Consider the following 24,484-nt stretch of genomic DNA (forward strand, 5'->3'; position numbering starts at 1 on the left):
CCCAGTTTGGGAGATGGAGGTGGCACTTGAACCCTTTAAGGAGAGCCCACCTCTTAAGCACTTGGGGTGGTGCTGGATTTTGAGCCTGATGTCCGAGGTCAGTGAAGAGGCGGGACTTGAACTCAGGTTTCCAGAGTCTGGCTCTCCCCAGGATACTGGAGTTCACTGTGCCACCTCCATTCGCGCACGTGCCTGCACACCTCCAGGAGTGGGGTCTCAGCAACCGAAGGGCGTCCTTCGTCTGGCACTTCTTAGGCGCACCCTCGCCCCAGGCCCCGCGATGCGGGTGACACATTGGAGGCAGTGGAGAAATGGGCTTGGCTGGGGTGGTCCGCAGTGCGGCAGGCGGCGGCGCAGAGCCGGGAACGGCGCGCTCTCCCTCCCGGGCGGGACAGGCACGGCGGGGGTAAACGCGACGCCGGGAACAGCGACCGGCTTCTCCAGGCTCCAGGCGGGGCGCGAGGGAGGGGGGGCGCGGCGAGCGCGCGCGTGCGCGGTGTGTGCGAGGGAAGCCGCGGGGGCGCGCGTGCGCGGTCCGGGGGGGCGTTGTGGGTTGCCTCGGCGGCGCGCGGCACGGCGGGAACACGGCGCGCGGGAGCGGTGCGCGCGCCTAGCTGGCGGGACCGTTAGCTCGAGGCGGACGCGGCCCGGGTCCCGTGGGGATGGAGCAGCAGCTGCCGCCAGCGTCCGAACCGACCCCAGCGTCGACTCCGGCCCGGAGCCGCAGGCGGCGGGAGCCCGAGTCTCCGCCGGCGCCAGCGCCGGTGAGTGCGTGAGGGGCGCGGGCCGGGAGACTTTCTTTGTGAAACTCCGTCGGTTCAAGCCGGGCCGGGCCTCCGCGGCTGACGAGTGCCCGCGAGGCGGAAGCCACCTCGTCGTCGGGGTTCCAGCCCCTTCGCGAGCCGCTGTGCAGCGGGATCCGGTCCGCCGCCTGCCTCAGTTTCCGCGGGAGTGTTGTGAGTGTGTGCGGGAGCGGGGCCGGCGGTATGCAGTCGGCGCTTAACTCCCGCGCGCCGCCTCCTTGACCCCTCCCCGGGGGGCGGAACCTTGGGACCACGGTCCACTTAAGTGGCAGACTGCATCCTCCTGGAGACAGGTGTCTGCCGCTGGGGAGGCTCAGGTGCTGCCAGCCTCAGATGAGGTTGGGAGGGAGTGAGCTCTCCGACCCGGGAGGGCAACAAGCTGCTGGTGGCTCACCAGAGTGATACCAGAAAGCCTTCCGTCCGTCTTGTCCTCGAGGTGTGTTTGGGGTGCCTGTCAAGGTGAAGGCTGCTGAGCGGACTTTGAATGTGGGGCTCCTGCAGGATGGGTGGGATGGTCCAGTGGAGGAATAATTGGGAGCACTTTGTAAAAATACAGCTTGCATGCTCCACCGCAGGCCCACGAGCCCTGGCTCCTCAATGTAGGGGACAAGACTGAATTTTTAGCAGGCTCTTGAAGTTGAAATCAGAAAGGTTTGTCAGGCTGTAGAGAACAAGCTTCCTGCAACCAGGGACCTGCTCTGTTTATACCTCACTGTGGCATCCTGGTACCTTGCACCATGCCTGGCAAATGGTATATGTTCGGTAAATAGTTATAGGAAGACTAAATGACTAAGGAGTTTGCAACATTGGAACTCTTGAGGCATTTTCAGGAGCTTCTTGAGAGTAGTTATTTTTATTGTGTACTGTGATTTTTCTCAGCTCCCAACTTTTGTCTGGTTATAATGCTGTGTTTTCAGTATGTTCCACTCAAGAGCAGGGTATTTGTTGGTTAGTATAAAGGATCAACTCTGTATACCCTAGCTAGGTTAAAATTGATTCTAAAACAAAGTTCTGAATTAAAAAATACGTATTTCTTTCACTTGGGAACACTAGGCTTACAAGATTTTGTTCCTTTGAGGCAGGTAAACATTTATATTTGCATCAAAGGAAATCTGAATTACTGTTTATCTTTTCTGGAAAGTTGGCAATTTGCTTAAACTCTGAGTATGTCTAGTTTTTATGTGACGCATCAAAATTCAGATTTATGTTTAGTTCAGAGTCGATGCTAAAATAAAGGTGTTCTATATTTCAGAGGCATTTTTTTCCATCAAGTTGAATTTCAGTTAGTTGGTTTCACTAAGGTAGGGTTTTTGTTGTTGTTCACTGAACAAAGTATGCAAATGTAGGAAGACTTGACTTTCAGATTTGAGAATGCATCTGAAGGAGAAAATTGAAAAATTTGGTGCTGTAGTCTCCCAGTGTATTGTTTTTGTAGCTTATTTGGGTGTCTTTTTAAAGTGTCTTTAAAAAATCTTTTAAAAAGCTTTTATTGAGATATAATTTACCTCCCATAAAATTAACCGTGGTAGTGTGTAATTTTGTGGTTCTAATATTTTCATAGTTGTGTAACCATCACCATTATCTACTTTTAAAACATTTTGTCACCCTACAAAAAATTCTTTACCCATTAGCAGTCCTTTCCTTATTGCCCATTCCACCAGACTATGCCATTTACTAATGTTACTGTCTCTGAAATTAGCTATTCTGGAAATTTTATATAATGGGTTATTATAGTCTTCTGTGATTGACTCTTTTTTCATGTAGCACAGAGTGTTTGAGGTTCAACCATGATGTAGCATGTATAGAACTTTATTCCTTTTTATTACTGAATAATATTCTTTCGAATGGATATACCAGATATCGTTTATACATTCGTCTGTGGATATATATTTTCCCCCTATTTTGGGCTCTTTAAATAATGCAGCAATAAACGTGTACAAGTCTTAGTGTGGACATATTTTGTAATTTCTCTTGGTGTATCTCTAGGAGTAGAATTACTAGGTCACATAACTCTGTTAAGCATTTTGAGCAACTGTCAAACTGTTTTCTGAGGCTCTACTGCATATTACATCCCATCGCTAGTAATGCACCAGGGTTGCTGTTTCTCTACCGCTGACCAATACCTGTTACTGTCTGTATTTTTAACTTTAGCCATCCTTATAGGTATGAAATGGTATTTTATTGTGGTAGTAATTGTTTTTTTATACTGTGGATTGAACCTAAGGGTGCTTTACCACTGAGCCACATCTCCAAACCTTTTTAATTCTTTATTTTGAGACAGGGTCTCAATTAGTTGCTGAAGCTGGCTTTGAACTTGCCTCAGCCTCCTTCCTCAGCCTCCTCAGTCAGTGGAATTACAGGTGTGCACCACCACACATGACTCAATTTTTTTTTAATATTTATTTTTTAGTTTTAGGTGAACACAATATCTTTATTTTATTTTTATGTGGTGCCAAGGATTGAACCCAGTGCTTCACACATGCTAGGCGAATGCTTCACCACTGAGCCACAGCCCTGGCCCCGACTCAATTTTTTAAATAATGTTCTTTGATGTAAAAATGTATTTAATTTCAACCAAGTCCAGTTTTTTCTTTTATTGCTCATGCTTTTGCTGTCATATCTGAATCCATTGTCAAATACAAGGTCATGAAATATATATTCCTATGTTTTCTTCTAAGAGTTTATGCCTTTAACCAATGTTTAGGTTGTTGATCCATTTTGAGTTAATTTTTGTGTATGGTGTGAGTTAGTGGTCAAAATTCATTTTTTTCACCTATGGATATTCAGTTTTCCCAGCACCATATATTGAAAAGACTGTTCTCTTCCTCATTTAATGGTCTTTATACCCCTTATTGAAAATCAGTTGACCATATGTGAGTTTTTTTTTTCCTGAATTCGGAATTCTATTCTGTTGATCTATATATCTGTCCTTATGCCAGCACCTCACGATTTCATTACTGTAGCTTTGTGATGGATTTTGAAATTAATTGTAACTCCTCCAACATTTTTTTTCCAAGACTGTTAAGCCATTCTATGTCCTTTATGTTTTTATATGAGTTTTAGGTTCATTTTATCAATTTCTGCAAAAAAGACAGTTTGGATTTTTTATAGTGATGTGTTATTTCAGTGTGCAAGTATTGCACTTAACAATATTTTCAAAAATATTTTGTTCTGTTTGATGTGGATTGTACATGAACTTTTTTGGGGAGTAGAGAGATGCTGGGAGTGGAATCTAGGACCTTATACATACTAGGCAAGCACTCTACAACCAAATTAAATCTGCAACCCGCCATGAAACTATTTTTAAAATTTTATATTGCACATTGCTAAAAATACAGTTGACTTTGGATTCACTGTGTTTTTTTTTTTTTGTAGATGAACACAACATCTCTTTTATTTATTCATTTTTGTGTGGTGCTGAGGTTCGAACCCAGTGCCTCATACATAGGCAAGTGCTCTACCACTGAACCCCAGCCCCAGCCCTGGATATACCTTTTAACTTCATCATTTAGTTGTTGTTTATTCTAGTTTTCTTTTTAAAATCTTTCCCCTAAAATTAACAAGAAGAATGGTCTGAATACAGATCTAGATTCATATGTCTTTGTTTGGCTGTGTTCCTAACTAGTTGTATGAGTATTCACAAGGCTGAACTGTTGTGCATTTCAGTGTTCTCCGTACATACAATGAGACAGTGATATCCATCTCAAAGACTTGTTAAATAAAAGAATGTAGGTAGTTGTTTAGAACCTTGCCTGGCATGTGGCAGGGATCTGATGTTTGTTGTTTCCCTTCTGGTAATTAACTCCAGTTAAGGATACCCCCCCCCCCACACACACACACAAAGGTAAAAACAAAGCTGAAAATAACCCAAACAAACAAACAGAAAACCTCCCAAACCACAGGCCCCCTTCCACCACACAAAACCCAGAAAAAAATAAAACCACAAACAAAACCCACAAACCGGGCTGGGGATGTGGCTCAAGCGGTAGCATGCGTGCGGCCCGGGTTGGATCCTCAGCACCACATACAAACAAAGATGTTGTGTCCGCCAAAAACTGAAAAATAAAAATAAATATTAAAAAAAAAAACCCACAAACCTCTTCCTATCCCCATCACTTTCCTGTAACCCAAGAAATCCTGGTGAGTGCTTGAGGGATGGAGATAGATAGAAGACAAAGTCTCACACACACCACATAGTTGTGTTATAAAAGCATGATAAATCCAGGCTGCTATATAGGTTATTTGATACTGTATTTTCAAATATTATTAACAATAATAAAAGTGTGATTCAAAGCTATTCATTTTTACTCCACAGTTCTTATTTAGTGTGCTTTTTTTCATCACTTTTCTCTTAAAAGCTGAAGTAGCATTTTTAAAATTAGATTTGATGGTTACAATTCTTGTTTCATTTGACTTTTTGCTAAATTTTATTTTATTTTATTTATTTAATTTAAAAATTAAGTCTAGCTATGTTAACAGCTCAAGCTGATTTTGAACTCATGGACTCAAGTGATTCTCTTCCCTCAGCCTCTGGAGTAGCTGAGATGACAGGCTTGAGCCACCGTACTTATTGCTAATGCTTAAAAATGCTGATGTTTGTCCTGGGGCTGTAGCTCAGTGGTAGAGCACTTACCTAGCACAAGTGAAGCCCTGGGTTCAATTCTCAGCACCACATAAAAACAAATAAATAGAATAAAGGTATTGTGAAAAAAATTCTTAAAAAAATGCTGATGTTATTGTGAAGTTAAATTTAGAAGTAATTTTATTTTGGGTTGGGTGTAGTGGTTCAAACCTGTAATTTCAGCTACTGGGGAGGCTGAGGCAGGACGATCACAAGTTCAGGCCAGCTTGGTCAACTTAATGAGATTCTGACTCAAAATAAAAATGGCTGGGGGTGTAACTCATTGGTAGAGCATGGGGAGAGGGAGCAAGTATTTTTAATTGGTATCAGTATAGTAGCTGAGGTAGAATGTTAATTTTTAAGGGAAGAAACCAGAGATATAATATGATTCAAATATGATGCTTGGAACAAATTGTGTTCATTGAATGTGTATTCACTATGACCAAAGAGAATAATATTTACTCTGTAAATATGGTGATTTTGGAGGTAAATTTTTATTGCTAAAATAATATTTACTTTTGCTAAAATATCTATTTTGTAAATATTACTTTAGCAATAAAAATTTACCTCCAAAACTACCATTGTAAGTATATTGATAACCTACAAATCCACAAATTGATAGTCCATGGATGTTAATATAAGAAAACTTTAAGTTTAAAAATCAAAGCTGATAGTTATTTTTTTAAAAAGTCTGTTACTATTATAAAAACTACATTGTATAAGACTCTAAAGTGGAAGAAGCAAAATGCTCCCATTAGAACTCATAACTTGCCAATACCCAGTGATTACTGCCATCAGTACCTTAATACATACCGCGCTGGAACTCTCTCCGTGCATCTTTCTTTTCTTTTTTCTTTTTTTAAAAAATATTTATTTAGTTGTGGATGAACACACAGTATCTTTATTTATTTTCATGTGTGCTGAGGATTGAACCCAGTGCCTCACACATGCGAGGCAAGCGCTCTACCACTGAGCTATAGCCTCAGCTCCTCTCTGTGCATCTTTCTATCAATATTTTTTAACTTTATTTTATTTGTATATTTATTTTTATGTAGTGCTGAGGATTGAACCCAGGGCCTTGTACATGCGAGGCAAGCACTCTACTGCTGAGCCATAACCCCAGCCCTCTATCAATATTTTTATACATACGAGAGTACATACAATTGTAACCATCAAATCTGGCATTTTAGGGGCTGGGATATAGCTCAGTTGGTAGAGGGCTTGCCTCATATGCATAAGGCCCTGGGTTCAGTCCCCAGCAACACACATACAGAAGAGTACATTGGCATTTTAAATAAAATAAGAAAACTACAAAGTATGTTCAATTTTTTTAAGAATCAGCTGTATTTAGGTAGAGTTTATGTGCCACAGAGGTTACCAATTTAAAGTATGTGGTTCTACAAATTCAGACATATATACAGTTGTATAGTTACTACCACAGTCAATAGAAATGATAGATCATTCCATTTCATTACTCAGTATTACTCTATTATATGTGTATACTACAGTTCATGAGCCATCTACCCATGAATTGATGGACATTTGGGTTGTTTTCCATTTTTTGGAGCTGTGACTAGAGGTGCTATGAACATTTACTTACCAGTCTTTGTTTTGTGTTTCTTTTTTGGGGGAGGGGGTGAATACTTAAAAGTGGCATTGCTGGTTTGCATCACATATGGATACTCTTTTGAAACTGAGATTTTTATTTAAAAAATGTTTATTTTAATTTTTTAAATTGTTTTTAGATATACATGACAGTAGGGTGTATTTTGACATACATACACGGGGTGTAACCCATTATAATTTTTATCCCATTCTCGAGGTTTAACGTGATACGGAGTTACACTGGTCGTGTATCCATACATGAGCATAGGAAAGTTATGTCCAGTTCATTCTACTGTTTCCTGTTCCCATCCCCCTTTGTTCCCTTCATTCCCCTTTGCCTAATCTTATGAATATGTAACAACTAATCCCAACATTATATATAATTATAATATACCAATGCAAATATAGAAAGAAACTTGAGTCTTTTTTTTTTTTTCAGTCAGTGATTTGTCCTACTTCCCTGTTATTAAATGTGCAGACAATATTCAGAATTTCTGGTCAACCCCAAAATGTTCTTTAAAGCTGTTGGGTCTGTCTAAATCATAGACCATGCCTTAATTAATGTACAAGTCTCTTAATCTGGCATGGTCCCCTTTTTCACAACACATTGCATGAGACTCAATGGAAAGACCAAAACAGTTGTCCTGCAGAGTATCTTTCCTTCTGGGCTTCTCTAGTAACTGCCCTGTGGTGTCATTTATCATGTTCTTCTGTTGCCTATGAACTGAAAGCTGTATAAGGGTTGATGGGGCCTGTGGTGGTGATGCCTATAAACCCAGCTACTTGGAGACTGAGGCAGAAGGATCACAAATTTGAGGTCATCCTGGGCACTTATTCAGACCCTGTCTCAAAGTAAAAATAAAAAAGGGTTGGGGTTGTAGGTTGGTAGTAGATCACCCCAGGGTTTAAACCCCAGTATGAAAAAAGGAAAAAAGACTTGATGAATTCAAGATAAATATTCTTTGGTTAGATTCCAGTATTGGTGATATCTACTAAATGGTTCAATATAAGGCTTTGTTACTTTATTACTTAAAGCCTTATCAATACAACATAAAGTTTTTTTTTATCACAAAGATAAAAATAGAAATAAGGCTTTTATCACTAAGAACGTTTTAATCATTGAAAATCATTAGCAATTTCTTATTTTTGAGAAAGTATTCTTTAATTCTTTGACTACTGACCAAAGACAAGTCCCTTTTACTAGAGCAAAAGTAGTAATGGGAGGATTGAATAGGTAGTAATAGTATCTAGTTGGTAGGACAGAAGAAATAGGGGAGTAGTTGTCATAGAATGTCATATTCACTGTGACTTCTACTAAAACCCTCTTTTTTGTCTCATAGTTACACTGCTTTTAGGAGCGAGCATCTTGGTCTGAAAAACATGCCTTATGGTATTTTAAATGATTAATAGTATGAAGTTAATGTATAATAATCTACATTGTGACTTTTTGAGATTCCATTTGACAAATAGTCGATAATTTATTATTAGATATGATTTATTTTGTGGGTAAATATTTAGGATTACTTAGAAATTGCAGTTGAAAACTGGTCTAAATAATACAACAAACTTGACCTTAATTTCTTAGGAGTAAAAAGAAAAAAAAAAGTGAGCTCTGAATGTTACTAAGGGAAGGCACCATTATGTACACATTGTGTACTTGTAATTTCCATACTATCGCCAGCTAAGTTTGACCTAGGGGTAGTTAAAAAATTGCTGTGGTATTATTTCAGCTAACTATGGACCTAGTTCAGAAATTTGTTGGTCACTTGTATATCTTTGATAAATTATTCAAATTCATGTCCATTTTAACTGAGTTGTTCACCTTTTCATCATTGAGTTGTAAGAGTTTTTTAAATATATTCTTGCAAATATTTTCTTCCATTCAATATCAATATTCTTCCAAATTTGGTACCAATAATTTTTGCAATTACAGAATAGCATGAATAATATTACTTTAATAAAGATGAAATTACTGGGGCTAGGGTTGTGGCTCAGTGGTAGAGTACTTGCCTGGTGCCTGGCATGTGCGAGGCCCTGAGTTCAATCCTCAGCACCACATAAAAACAAATAAATAAAATAAAGATATTAAAAAAGATGAAATTACTAAGATTAATGTTGTCAATCTACATAAAAGGAAAATAGAATTAGCACTACTTATATTTTGCCAAATTGTACATATGGAAAACAGATTAGTTCTTATTTTTAGAAGATTATAGACTAGAAGAAAATAGTTTTGTAGATGAGAAGGGGAAAAATGATATAGTAAGTGAAAAGAAAAAGATGTTGGAAAATAATCAAATAAGTAGAAAGCAGAAGCAAATGGAGATGGGAGAAGAAAAGAGGATGATAATTAGATTTACATATTTAGTTTTATTAGTTTTTTTAAAATTATTATTTTTGTGGTGCTGAGGATTGAACCCAGATCGTGGAACATGCTAGTCAAATACTTTATAATTGAGCCACATTCCCAGCCCACTTTTTTTGTGAAATGGATCTCTTTGTTTTGTCCAGGAGAACCCCAACTTCTAGTCTCAAGCACTCCTCCTGCCTGAGCCTCCTGAGTAGCTGGGACTGCATGCATGTACCACTGCACCAGTCTTGGTTATATTAAAGGAGAGATTCTAACAAAATATTTGAATCTCTTTTTAATTGGGCTACTCTTTTGTGATTGAACTCTGTGGCATTAAATGAAGCTGGGATGCATTCAGTTCCTTAGGTTTCAGGGTGTTTGATTATTTTGTTTTTAGCAATTGGGCTGACTGAGTTGTTTAAAGAATGTAGTTTTTGTCTTTTGTCTTTATTTTTGTTTTTGTAGTGCTGGGTATTGAACCCAGCGCTTTTAACATGCCAGGCAAATGCTTTAATCACAGATATGTACACAGCTCACGAATTTAGTTTTTTTTTAAATTTTATTTATTTTTTAGGTGTGGGTGGACACAACACAATGCCTTTATTTTTATGTAGTGCTGAGGATCTAACCTGGGTCCCTCCCGTGCTAGGCAAGTGCTCTACTGCTGAGCCACAATCCCAGCCCACGAATTTAGTTTTAAAACAGAAATACATTTTACTCGACTGCCCATGTTCATGGGCAAGAATTAATATTAAGATGGAATGATTTATAGATTAAATACAATCCCTATCAAACTCACATCTGCCTTTTTTTTTTTTTGGCAGAAACTGACAAGCTGATTCTAATATCCATATAAAAATTCATGCTCTCCAGAATAGCCAAACTAGTCCTGAAAAAGAACATAGTTAGAGGACACATACTTTCCAATATCAAAATCTACTGCAAATTTTCATTAATCAAGATGGTGTGCTAATGGCATAAGGATAATACATAGATTAATAGAACTGAGAGTCAGTTGACACCCCCTACCCGCAAGTAATGGGAATTGAACCTAGGGGCATTCTACCATGAGTATATCCCCAATCCTTTTTATTTTATTTTTTAAATTTTGAGATTGAGTTTTGCTAAGTTGCCTAGGTTGTTCTCAAACTTGCAATTCTCCTGCCTCAGCCTCCTGAGTAGCTGAGATTACAGGTATTTGCCAACACACCTGGCTGGATTTTGGAATTTTTGCATATACATAATGAGATGTCTTAGGGATAGGATACAAGTCTAAACATGTAATTCAGGTTTCATATATAGCTTATACACGTTGACAGAAGGGTTTTATACAGTATTTTTAGTATGCCTGTGTTGTGCTGCGAGGTCAAGTGTCAAATTTACCACTTGTGTGTGTTGTCATGATGGTGCTCAGAAGGGTTTAGATCTTGGAGTGTCAGATTAAGGGTGTTCATCCTGTAGTGCAGAAATCATTCAATTGGGGAACAAATGATTCTGTACGGTTTGATATCCACCTGCAAAAGAATGAATTTGAACCCTTCCTTCATACAGGCACAAATATTAACTCAAGCCAGTCACAGTGGTGCATGTTTGTAATCAGCTACTCAGGAGGCTGAGGCAGGAGGGTCACAAGTTTTGAGGTCAGCCTGGGCTGACCTGTCTCAAAATAAAATCTAGGAAAGGGTGGGGATGTACTTGGTGGTAGAAGGCTTGCCTAGCATGCTTGGGGCCCTGTGTTCATTCTGTAGCACCATCCCAACCCTCCCTGCAAATTAACTTAAAAGAAATAACAAAGAGCAAAATCAATACAACTCTTGGAAGGAAACACTGTAATAATTTTTATGGAATAAATTTTGAGTTAGGCATCGATTTTTTAGATTTACCAAAAGTACAGACAAAGAAAAAAGTGGTTAATTTGGATTTAATCAAAATTAAAAGGAGAGGGCTGAGATTGTAGCTCAGTGGTGGAGTAGTTGCTTGCATAGGTGAGGCACTGGGTTTGATCCTCAGCACCACATAAAAATAAACAAATAAAGGTTAAATTCTTAGAAAAAAATGTAAAAGGGTACAATCAAGAAAATTAAAAGAAAACTAAGAAAATGGGGAAGATATTTGTAAGAATATATAAAGGATACAACTTAGTGATAGGAAGATGAACAACTCAGTTAAGATGGACAAAGAATTTGAATAGACATTTGTCAGAGAAGATATATTAATGACCAAAAAGCAAATAAAACAGTGTGCAGCATCGTTAGTCATAGGGAAATTAAAATGTGAAATAGTGAGATACCACTTCACTTCTATTAGGGTGGTTTAAATGAAAAAGACAGTAGCAAGTGTTGGTGAGGATGTGGAGAAATTGGACCCCCTTATACATTGCTGGAATGAGAAATGATGCAGCTACTTTGGAAAACAATTTGACGGTTGCTCAAAATGTTAAGCATGAACTTACCATGTGACCCAGTAATTCTAATCTTAACTAATTATTTTTTTAAATAGTTTTTTGTAGTTGTAGATGGACAGAATGCCTTTATTTTATTTTTTTGTGTGTGGTGCTGAGGATCGAACCCAGTGCCTCATGCATGTTAGACATGCGCTCTGCCACTGAGCCTCAGCCCCAGCCCAATTAATTAATTCTTAATCTTAGGTATGTATCTGAGGATAATGAAGATATTTGTTCACACAAACACTTGTACCTGAATGTTCATTGCTTTGTTATTCATAATAACCCCCATATGGAAGCAGCCCACAGCTGTTAGTGAATAAACAAAATGTAGCATACCTAAATAGTGGAATATTATTTTTGCCATAAAAGGAAGAAGTACTGATTGAGACATGACACATCAAAGGTGAACTTTGTAACCATTCTGAGTCAAAAAAAAAAAATCACAAAAGATCACATATTGTGTTTGTGTGAGATAATTCAACATATGCCTATACATATGCCTCTATGCTCTATACAGAGAGTGGATCAGTGTTTGCCTTAAGCTGGCTGGGAGTACAGCTAACTTGCATGGGATGATAAATGTATTCTAAAACTAGATTGTGACACTGGTTGCAAAACAACGAAAACCACTGAACTGACCAGGTTAAATGGGTGAATTTTATGATGTGTGATATATATGTCAGTAGTGGTATACAAAGAATTAGAAAATGAAAGGAATACGTCTTATTCTTAAAACATCATGAAAGGTATTCTCATAAAATCTTTGTTTGCCTTACCCTCTTCAGTTTTGTTTTCACTAATAAGTGATAAAATGAACAATTTCTTGATCCTGTTATCTATGGCTGTATTATGAAGTTAAAATCTAAATTCAACTGTGGTAGTTTATTTAGAGTATATACATATAAAAAATTTCAAGCACATGGAAAAATAAGAGTAAATCCAACAATAAACCTTTATATTTTCTCATCACTTCAGTTTGATAAAATTATTAACATTTTGCCAATAAATGGGCACAGTGTATTTAAGAAATAGTGGAATAAAGATTTGTCTCTAGAAAACAAATATCCACCATTTATTTAGAAAATACCTGATATTAAAATGGATAAGTTTCTGTGAATTTGAAAAAAATGTCATGTGAACACATTAGGATATCTGAGCTTTCCTTGCAACAGGCCTATAAATGAACATTTTTTTGTACAAGCATGTTAACTCTTGTGCTTATGAGATTATTGTACATTCTCGTAGAACAGAGGAAACTGTCAATTTCACAAGGCTTTCCCTGTGACTTGCCCTCTGTAGGAGCTGAGTTTTCTGATTTTTTTATTAATGTAGTGTGATATTAGAGAGTATGTATTTAATAAGGCCAAGCACTTAGGTGGGATTGTAACTTATATTTTGGAATTAACCGGTCAAACATCTAGGAATACTTTTCTTTTACTTCAGGAATTTGCATGTTACCAGTGTGAATTCAGGCACTTGTGTTAGACATTTGATCTTGTGTGTAGTTTCTTATCATGAGGAAAATTATGTTGCAGAAGGTTGAACAGTTTGCTGAGAAGGCACTAAAAACACAGCCATAGTTACTTCCATTCAGTATGTATGTTTTTGCATTGGCTTTTGTCTTAGATCCATGTGGTTTTAGCTTATGTAGAAACTGAATTTTTGATTGTTGCTCCACTGCCAAATAATGTTTTGTTAAATTCATTGTTTCCAATTTCCATAGAGATTTATGAAAATTATTTAAACATTGTTCCAGAATGAGCATGGTGGTGCAAATCTGTGATCTCAGCAGCTTAGGAGGCTGAAACAGGAGGATTGCAAGTTCAAGACTAGCCTCAGTAACTTAGTAGTGAGGCCCTAAGCAACTTAGTGAGACCCTGTCTCAAAATAAGAAATAAAAAGGACTAGGGATGTGGCTCCATCCATGGTAAATTGCCCCTTGGTTAAATTCCCAGTACCAAACAACAACAACAACAACAAACTTTTCCATATATTAACTACAAAATCTAAATATATTTTATGAAAAATGAAAATTTTTATTAGACATATTTGGAAGAACATGTAAATTACAAAGTATTGTGTAGAACAGCTTACTTTCATAAGTGTGTTTCAGATTTTTATTGCTAACATACTCTGTCAGGTTCTGTTGGTACTTCATATTATCAACTAATTTAATACTCACAACAACCTTATGAAGTAAATACTATTATTATCCCCTTTTTACACACAAGGAAACTGAGCTACAGAAAAGTTAACTTGCTCAAGATCACTCAGCTAAGAAGATGAGTTGCCCCAGATCTTGATTTGGCAGTCTGACTCTGGAGTCTGTGCTCTTAACCATTGTACTAGATAGTCTTTGATTTGTATGATCACTAACAATAGTGATCAATTATAAATGCCTACTGCTGGAAAATGACACAGCCAGTTCCCGTGGGGATTTTGTTAATACCTAGTTTTTGTGAGTTTTAAGATTATGTTGGTATGGTATTCTAGAATTTGAATCTAGGATGATTCAAGAGTATTTGAAACAAGGGCTCAGCGGTAGAGCGCTCGCCCAGCTCGCACGAGACCCTGGGTTTGATCCTCAGCACCACATAAAAAAAAAATAAAAAATAAAAAATAAAGGTATTGTGTCCAACTAAAGTTAAAAAAATATTATAAAAAGAGTATTTTAAACAAATTAAAAGATAAAATTTTAAAAAGAATGGGTATTGATACTGTTTCTTATTATTGTTGTTTTTGCAGTGATGGGGATCAAACTCAGAGCCTTATACATACTAAGCAAGCATTCTACCATTGAGCCATATCCACAGTCCTCATGGACTATTAAATAAATTTTTTTTTTCAGTACTGGGTATTGAACCCAGGACTTCTTGCAAGTGCTCTACTACTATATCCTCAGCCCCCCTTTTTTTGTAGTTCTTTGTATTGAATCCAGGCCTCCAGACACTTATTTTTATAGTTGAGGCAGGGTCTTATTAAATTGCCAAGGCTGGCTTGGGGCTTGCAGTCCTTCTGCCTCAGCCTCCTGAGTAGCTGGGATTATAGGCTTGTGCCACCACATCTGGTTAATATATTTATTTATTTAAAATTATTTTTAAAAATTTTAAAAATCTTTTTGGGAACTGGGATTGAACCCAGGGGTGCTTACAACTGGACTACATCTCCAGCTGAGTTGTTGACTTGATAAATTGCCTAGGGTCTTGCTAAATTGCTGAGGCTAGCCTTGAACTTGTGATCCTCCTGCCTCAGCCTCCTGGGTTGCTGGCATTATAGGTGTGTGCCACCATGCCCAGTTTATTTATTTATTTATTTTTAAAAATATTGTTTTAGTTGTAGTTGGACACAATACCTTTATTTTATTTATTTTTATATGGTGCTGAGGATCAAACCCAGCACCTTGCATGTGCTAGGTGAGCACTCTACTGCTGAGCCACAAGCCCAGCCCCAGTTTATTTTTTTAAGACACAGGGTGTCATTATTTTGGTCAGACTGGCCCCAAACTTCTGGGCTTCAGTGATCCCCCTGTGCAGCCTCCCCAGCAGTTGGGACTATAGGTATACACCACCATACCTAGCTGCTGCTTCTTTTTTTTCCTCTTGCCTAGCTATTTTTAGTTTTAGATTCTCAACCCAGCATGTTTTTGAGCTTCAGTCAATAGAAATAATGGTTTTTCAAAATAAACTGCATACATCTACCATGAATAGATTTACTTCTGATTTCTGAGTGAGATAGTAGTGAAGGTAGTAGTTTCATTTTGTAAGTGGAAGATTATTTCATTGCCTTTCGTCTGTTCATTTTCTCCTTTATTGTTTAGGGCATGAGAAGTATATTGCAGATTCTTTGCAAAGTCTTGAAAAATGTCTGTGTGTGACAATATGATATTCCATAGGGCTACAAATACAGATGTAACTTTTTTTTTTTCATACTGAAAATTGAAGTCAGCGTTTCTCTACCACTCAGCTACACCCCCATCATTTTCTTAAAATTAAAAAAAAATTTTTGAGTTAGATTTTTGCCAACTTGCTGAGGCTGTATTCAAACTTGCAATCTTCCTGTCTCCGTCTCCCAAATTGCTGGAATTACAGGCAGGTGTCACTGCACCTCATCAGATATGAACTTTTAAAAACATGTAAGAAAATTTTGTTCAACTGAAGTTGCATTTCAAAGGCTTCTTTAGATTTAGAGAGCATTGCCTATTGTGGCATTGTAACACGTCGTGATCCTAAGCATGAGCACTGGAGTGTGATTGCCTGGGTTTAGTCTAAAATCTTTCACAACTTTGCAATATTGGATAAGGTATTTAATTTTTCTTCACCTTATTGCTGTCTATAAAGTGGAAATATTGCTATGGCCTACTTCACAGTGTTGCTGTGAGGACGGATCAATTCATACATGTATACTGTTTTAAACAGTTCCAGGCATGAAGTAAGTACTAAGCAAGTGTTAGATGTGGTGGTTGTTTTACTCTTCAGAGTAGGAGGAGGTGATTAAATGTTAGATAGGGATTGATGTCATTGATTGTGATCCTTTACACAGAGTGTTAGATTATTAAACAGTTTGTCTGACCTTAGAATAGAGAATGTTTTGCTAGTTAAATTATTGTTCTTTTAGCTCCAGATCCATTTATTTATTCTGCCTTGTGATCCTGAGGCCCAGACTCCACAAGTCACATTTCTGCTTGGCTACCTGCTCCCTGTTGCAACGGCATTGACTGCCTAGAAGAGGAGGGAGGGACTTGCTTTTTCTGCTCTGCTTGCCATTCCTGTGACTGCTGCCCTAACAACACTTCTTCATCCCTGCAGCAGCAGTACCTTCCTGTAGCAGTTGCTGGATCCAGTTTGCAGTTTTTCCAAGGACCAGTTTCATCAAGCTTTCTTCAGAGACCACTAGCGCCAACCAGCACCGCTCTTTAGAGGCCTGGGTCACAGGCACATTGGTCCCCTACTTGGAAATCTGAGACATCAGCACCAGCTGAGCAGTGCCTTCCCAGAAGTCTGAGTTTGAGTTCCTGAGTTCTTCCTCTAAGCATTTGTTAGCCCTGCGCTAGGGGTGGTAGTTGCTTCCTGCAGTTGTCAAGACTATGATTGCTAAGAGTTCTTTTTTTTTTTTTTTTTCCCCTTTAGCCGTGTACTGAAAAACTTGAAATTCAGTTAACAAAATCTTGTATTAAATTCTCTTTGTTCAAATAACTGGTGTGGTTTCTGTCCTCTGACTGCATTCTGGCTGATAGAGGTGGTAATAAGTAGGAGTCCATGGGGGTTCACTTAAACACTTGTGATTCCTTTTTTTTTTTTTTTTTGAAGGAGTAATTCTAAGATGATAGTTTATTTTTTCTAAGTAATTTGATACATTATCTCATGATAATCTTATGGAAAATATGAATCTTTTGGATTTAATGATAGTAAAGCTGAATTACATAATAAATTATGATATGTGATAGAAACTTGTAGGAAGTCTGCACCAAGATGCAGGACTCTATTTTTAAAAAATCGAATCTTATGTAATAGTATACTGTTTCCTGGATGAAGGCATGTTTGTTGAATTTATAGTTTTCACAAATATGAGATAGATATTACACCGAAAGAATTAGGATTCAAAGTAGTACTGACATACTAGAATGATATGATGAAACCACCAAAATATTCTATGATCTGGAAGACAGGAACCATGTCTATTTTCTTTTTTTATGTCCAGTCTTTTTTTTTTCCCTTGGTACCAGGATTGAATCTAGGGTGTTTTACCACTGAGCTATATCTCCAACCCTTTTTAATTTTTGTTTTGTGACAGAATCTTGCTAGTTGCTTAGGGCCTCGCTAAATTGCTGAGGCTGGCTTTGAACTTGTGATCCTCTTGTCTCAGCCTCCTGAGATGCTGGGATTACAGGTATGTACCACCACACCCACTTACATCCAGTCTCTATTAAATGCCTGGTACAGAAGTATGTGCTCTGTAGTTGAATATATTGACAAATCAATGGGCTGGGTATGTGGCTCAAGCAGTAGCGTGCTCGCCTGGCATGCGTGAGGCCTGGGTTCGATCCTCAGCACCACATACAAACAAAGATGTTGTGTCCGCCGAAAAACTAAAAAATAAATATTAAAATTCTCTCTCTCTCTTAAAAAATATATTGACAAATTAAGGCAAAATTCATCAATCATAAATGAGGTTCTGCATTTGGGTTCTAATATTTGTGAACAAGTTTACTTATCAGTAATTTGTGGGAAAAGAGGTTGTAACTGTAACAAGAACTAACGATATTCAATCACTGATGAATACAGCCGTAGTATTCATTAAAGAATATAGAGTATTAAAATATAGAAAGCTGATAGCTGTTGCTTCTTGGTTCTGAGTTTGAGTCTACTTTTGGAAATCATATTTTTAGAGGAATGTATTAGTTAACTACAGAGCATCTTAAAACATGGCTAGAACAAGGGATGAACATTTGAGGGAACTTGGGGTATTTAAATAGCTTAGGAAACATTTCCCACTTCTTACCTAAGGATTTGCTGTCACTGCAGATGGCTAAAGTGACAAATTTGTGATAACTTCTTCTTTTTTTTTTTAAGGATATACTAAGAATGCCTATAATCCCAGCTATTCAGGAGACTGAGGTTGGAGGATCACTTGAGCCTAGGAGTTAGAAACCAACCTGCGTAAACATAGTGAGACCTGTCTCAAAAAAAAAAAAAAAAAAAAAATCCCTAAAGGATATCCTGAGAAAACACTGGACAGTGAAGGAAGGGAGAAAGACTGGTGTGTATGTGTATATCTCTATGTCTGTCTATCAATCTATCCATCTATCAGTAGATCAATCTTCTTTTTACTGTAAATAGGTAACTTTACAAGGATAGAAGTTTAGCACACAACAGTTCTAAACCACAGAAGCTATAGAGGCAAACAAAAGATGTGAAAGCAGTGAACAGTATCTCAAGCAGAATAATTAATATGGTGTTTTAGGGGATGTAGGAGAGGAAAAACTTCTACCCTCTTAATTAAGTGAAGGGGGTCTGCAAATTAAGCTGATGAGACATTAACAGAGAAAAAAGGTTTATAGTATGCATATGGGAGCTGACTGAAGAAGTAGCTGGTTTATTAAATGCATAAAGTTAAAGCCTTATATCCCTAACTAGTAGGCAAAAAAGAATAGGGAGATACAGTTTCTGTGAGAAGAAATAGGTTTCTTTAGACAAAACAAATGAGTTTTTAGAATTGAAGGGAAATAAGAAAGTTTGTGGAAATCTCTTGTTTATACAGGTACCAGTGATCTCTCCATCTCATCCAGGACCGTGAAATAAAAGGGTATTTATGGAAGGATTATTTTCATATTTCTTCCTGGGGTTAAACTTGCCCCGAAAAGGGAATTTGTGATAGCCTCATTTCCCAGAAGTTACTATTGAGGGAAGCTCCTAGATAACGGTTAGTAATACAAGTGATTCTTGTCCCTGGACATGCAAATGATTCTTTCCATACGGAGGGGCAATTGATTTTCTTCCTCTCCTAAAAAGGCCAGTTTTGCATATATCCAAAAATTAATTTCAGCATTCCTGATTGTCTGTACATGTGTTGTCCTTTGAGTTCTCCTCTGAACTGGCTGTTGTATTTTACTGGGTCACTCATTAAGGAGTGAAAGTTTTTGATGAGTTAAAGTCTTTGAGGTGGGATCATTTGATATTTGTGTGAGAGTTATGATCTTATCATTATGAAAATAGGAACAGGGTTCTTTAGTAGATTTTATTCACTGGTTCCCCTCTCAAAGCCTATCAGCAAAGGAGGGGATGAAAGTACCAAGTTCAGAAATCAGTAATACCCTCATGGATTTTTATTTTTCACAATTGCTGAAGATAATGCTTTTAAAAATCGAATGGCATGTGATATAAAGTATTCATATCTATGTTACATGTTTAAATTGCATTTATTTGTAATGATTGAATTTAAACTTTTAATAATTAATTTTGACCCTCTATATTTGGATATGTTATTACATGTAAATGAAGCAAACTGTTTTCTCCATTAGACTTAAAAGAAGGAAGCTGGCTATTTACCAAATAAAATAGTAATGATTTATTTATAACTATCTCAAGTAAAATCAATAGTGTAAAGATGCAGAGGTTATGAATATCAGAATTTTGTTGTGATAAATCTCCAAATTAGTTTAGATTGTGAGTATATATTTGTGGTGTAGGTTCTGTTATTGACAGATTGAGACTGTGGGAATTAACAAATAAATGCAATTTTAGTGTTATAAAAACTATAAACTGGGAAGTGAATTTTTTTTTTTTTTGTACTGGGGGTTGAACCAGGAGGCGCTTTACTGTAGTGCTACATCCTTAGCCCTTTTTATTTACTTAAAAAAAAAATTCCAGACAGGGTCTTACTAAGTTGCTTAGAGCCTGGCTCATTTGCTGAGGCTGGCCTCAGACTTCCGATCATCCTGCCAAACCTTTGCAAGTCTCTGGGATTGTAGGCCTGTGCCACCACACCTGGCTGGAACTGGAACATTTTTAAATGAGCAAAAGTAGTTTTAGACATAGTTTTAGCATGGCTTGTTCAGGCTATAAGAAAGATAGGCCTGAGTAGTCTTTCATCATTTCCCAAACTACAGGGACAATGTTTTATCAGATCTTAATAGGCATCCAAGAAGTGCATAAAATATTGTGTTTTCAAATAATTCTGAGAGGAGGTATAAAATGGTTAAGAGTAGGGACTTCAGAGCCAGACAAACTGGATTTGAATTATAGCCCTACAGTTAATTCCCTTGATACGTTCACTTCCTCCCTTTTTGTTATTTAACCTTTGTCTTCCTTTGCAGTAGTACAGCTTCATAGAGATTTTGAATAGTAAACAAGTGAACATCTATAAAGCACTTAGAATAGTGACAGGCACATACTAATTGTTCATTGATTATAACAATAATCATTCTTTTAAAAAAATTTTTTTTCAGTTGTCAATGGACTTTATTTATTTATATGCAGTGCTGAGAATCCAGTGCCTCACACATGCTAGGCAAGCACTCTACTACTGAGCTGCAACCCCAGCCCCACAATAATTATTCTTTTTTTTTAAGAGAGAGAGAGAGAGAGAGAATTTATTTTAATATTTATTTTTCAGTTTTTGGTGGACACAACATCTTTATTTTTATGTGGTGCTGAGGATCCAACCCAGTGCCCTGCGCATACCAGGTGAGTGCGCTACTGCTTGAGCCACATCCCCAGCCCCCACAATAATTATTCTTAATGGGAAACACTGTATATGCTATCTGATTTTTGGAGGCTCACACTATATATAAGCATATTAAAGGCTCTAATGAAGTCATGCAGTAACCAAATCTATCTTCCTCCAAATTATTATAAAGTATTGGCAAGAATTGATCAGGAATCAGCTAAGGCTTTCGTATCTTAAGAAATGAAACTTTTAAAGGTGTGGGTGAGGAATTTCAAATTATTTACATTAATTCCTTCCAAGTTGACCATGGAGTAGCTTTTCAAGGATGCGTATTTTTTAAAAATATTTTTTTAGTTGTAGATGAACACAATATCTTTATTTTACTTATTTATTTTTTACGTGGTTCTGAGAATCGAACTCAGTGCCTCACACAACAAGGCAAGCGCTCTACCATTGAGCAACAACACCAGCCCCAAGGATGCCTTTTTTTAAAAAATATTTTTTAGTTGAAGTTAACACAATACCTTTATTTTATTTATTTATTTTTATGTGGTGCTGAGGATCAAATCTAGGGCCTCGCACGTGCTAGGTGAACGCTCTACCACTGAGCCACAACCCCAGCCCAGTATGCCTATTTTTTAAAATCTATGTTTTTCCTATTTTTTAAAAATTGGTACATTAGGCTTGTGTATAATGGTGGGATTTGTTGTTACATATTTGTACATGCACACAATATAACAATATAATTTGGCTAATATCACTCCCCAGTATTTTCCATTTCCCTGTCGCGATAGGCACAAGTGCAACATATGCAGTCGAGGGGAGAAATAAAGAATGTCCATGTGCTAATTCCCTTTTTAATGTTTTATTCACTCAAATCACTTAATACAATTTTACTTTATAGGTTCTTAATCAAGAAAATGACAGTCCTTACTGCTGGGCACTACAAACAAAATAATTCAGGCTGATAAAAGCAATAAACACAACTAATTTGAAGCAAACAAATTCTAAGTTATTTCTAAGCACCTCAAACACTCTTAATTATGGCAGACCTATTACAGACATTCCCTCTGCATGCTAAGCTTAAGTGCTAGATTTAAAGTCTTAAATCTTAGGCCTTAAGTCCAGCAGATGCACTCACTCAGAATGCAGGGATCCTCAAGAACTGATGGAGGCTTCTCCTGGTATGGAGTTGATGGCTGGCTGAGGAGATGGTTATAAGGAGAAGTCTCATTTCTCACCAGGGTCAGGAGACTGCTGTAGAGTTTGAGAGCAGTGAGGACAACACAGAGGATCAGGCAGATGATGATGAGAGTTGGGATGTCAGTCCAGGTCCTCATCAAGCTGTCCAGCATGTGTGCCTCAGTATTGGCTAGCTAAGTGTCCGTTCATTTGTTCCATTATTTTTACTAAATTTTGGGAGCTTCTGCTCGCTCTATGGATCCCTATCAGCTGTTACCAGGTTTCTTAGTGACATCTTATGTCTTAAAGAGGACATGTGGTCTGGTGGTTTCCGCCCTGAGACCCCTCTATCTCTTATCAGGATTATGACAAATGACATGTGATTTCACCCTGACTCTTGTTAGGGTTATGGAAAGTGACTTGCTTTTATCGGGCTGTGCCTGATTGACATATCGGAGGGCTCTGTGGCTTGCTGGGTGAGACTGCAGTTTATTTTAAGATGGAGTTGTTTAGGCTAAGGCCTAAGGCCATCCTTACACCCTCTCTTCCTTCCCGGGTGCCTTTCCTCTATTCTCAAGAATGCCTGTTAAGATCATTTAAGGGAGTTTGAGAAGTACTTGCCTAGTGTCCTGGGACCTGGGAATTTATTAAAGGATAAGTGGCAGTTCTGCTTTAGGATTTGGCCTTGTAAGAGCTTATGACCTCTGGTCTAGGCTGATGATGTAGCTTCTCTGTTTCTTTTTGACAGCCTATAAAGCTCTAAACCTGCTCTGTCTAATAGTACTTTCTGTGAAGATGGACATTTCTGCATCTGCACTGTAGTTTGTTAGCCACTAGCTATCAAGCGTGGCTATTGTGCACTTGCAGTGTGACTAGTACATCTGTGGAACTGATTCTTTAATTTTAATTTGGTAAAATAAAAATTTAAAGAGCCACATATACCTGGTGGCTGCCATATTGGTAAATAATTTGGATCCCATTTACTTTTCTTACCTTACACACTTTTACTTTCTATTCTGCACTTACACTGACTTCTGCCCTTTCTCCAACATGGCTAGTCCTTATTGCCTCCCCCCTACCTTTAGACACCTAAATCCATTTCTATCTGCATGGCCAACTTTACTTCCTTCTGATTAGTTACTCTTTGAACTGGTCTTTGATCACTGGTCTAATTAGGTGCAGCCTGTGTAGGAGGACTTCTTCCCCTATGGAAGCTCAGGGCTTGCAAGACATAAAGAACTGCCTAAAGCCTAATTTTCACAGATGGAGTCAGTGTTTTATTTATTGATTTTTAACAAGCCACTTACTTTGTTTTTTCTCTGGATTTTTATTCTGTAGTGCCTAGGAGCTTACCTGGCATATAAATAATCTTATTATGGGTCTGGGGTTATAGCTTAGTGGTAGAGTGCTTGCCTAGCATGTGTGAGGCACTGGGTTAGATTCTCAGCACCACATAAAAAATAAATAATAAAACATGGGTATTGTGTCCATCTACAACTAAAAAAAAAATTTAAAAAATAATCTTATTGTATTCTAGCTCTGGAGTATTTGCCTAACCTAAGGCCTTAAGTTTTATTTCTTAACATATTTGACCCATTCCCTACCTCCACCTATCTTATTATCTTTCTTTCACTGTTGGCTAGGTTGCACTGCAGGGCAAACCCCTTTTAAAAAATGTTTGTTTTTTTCTACTCCACTTTCTTTTAGATGAATCAATTTTTAATATGATTTTATTATTTTTCTGTTAACTTGCTAATTACGTTTTCAGTCATAATTTCCTTGACTTGATTATATTACAATGCAAATCCTTGATTTAATATAGTCTAATAAAATTAATAATTTTACTCTTTACTTGGGTCTGGTAAAACCTTAGAACCTTGATAAAATGTGGCATATAGTTCTACATCATCAGGACTTTATAAAATGCAGAGTCTCATGCCCCACTGTGAATGTGTTGAATCTGAATCTGCCTTTTAACACAGTCCTCAAGTGATTACCTATATATTAAGGCTTGAGAAACCATATAGAACTTTAGCTCTATTTCCCACCTCCTACTTATTGTGCTATAAATATTTTAAGCTTCACATTACAGTTATTATTTTGCATATATGATATTCATTTTTATTTATTCTTTCTAGTATTAATCATTTCCATGTTTCTCCCTGGGATAGTTTTCTTTCATTGTTTATTTTAATATTTCTTTTAATGTAGACCTACTGTTAATTCCTGTTTTTGATTCATCAAGTTTTGTTTTACTTTTATTTTTAAAATTGAGATATATTTCACATATCACAAAATGCACCCATGTTAAA

General features: G+C 37.5%; 1 protein-coding gene and 1 long non-coding RNA gene across 8 annotated transcripts in view; one reads left to right on the forward strand and one right to left on the reverse strand.

Annotated features, from left to right (window-relative positions):
• The window catches only part of LOC139706691 (uncharacterized), a 44,584-nt gene extending 20,944 nt beyond the window's left edge, over positions 1–23,640 (reverse strand). Inside the window, exons 1-3 of one of the 4 annotated variants that reach the window (XR_011708278.1) lie at positions 22,132–23,639; positions 4,765–4,858; positions 2,030–2,180 (exon numbers count right to left, since the gene is read on the reverse strand). This is a non-coding gene — a long non-coding RNA (uncharacterized lncRNA). Of the gene's footprint in view, positions 1–2,029; positions 2,181–4,760; positions 4,859–22,131 lie in introns of those variants that run through there. The other 3 variants (XR_011708277.1, XR_011708276.1, XR_011708279.1) reach the window with 3 other exon arrangements.
• LOC139706684 (tetratricopeptide repeat protein 28-like) overlaps positions 593–24,484 on the forward strand; it is a 90,064-nt gene continuing 66,172 nt past the window's right edge. For 3 of the 4 annotated variants that reach the window (XM_071614980.1, XM_071614977.1, XM_071614988.1), the window contains exon 1: positions 593–764. In XM_071614980.1, coding sequence (XP_071471081.1) covers positions 663–764 — 102 coding nt within the window. In that variant the 5' untranslated portion in view covers positions 593–662. Of the gene's footprint in view, positions 765–16,630; positions 17,064–24,484 lie in introns of those variants that run through there. The other variant, XR_011708264.1, reaches the window with a different exon arrangement.

The sequence above is a fragment of the Marmota flaviventris genome, chromosome 1 (genome assembly GCF_047511675.1).
Source record: "Marmota flaviventris isolate mMarFla1 chromosome 1, mMarFla1.hap1, whole genome shotgun sequence".
Taxonomy (NCBI): domain Eukaryota; kingdom Metazoa; phylum Chordata; class Mammalia; order Rodentia; family Sciuridae; genus Marmota; species Marmota flaviventris.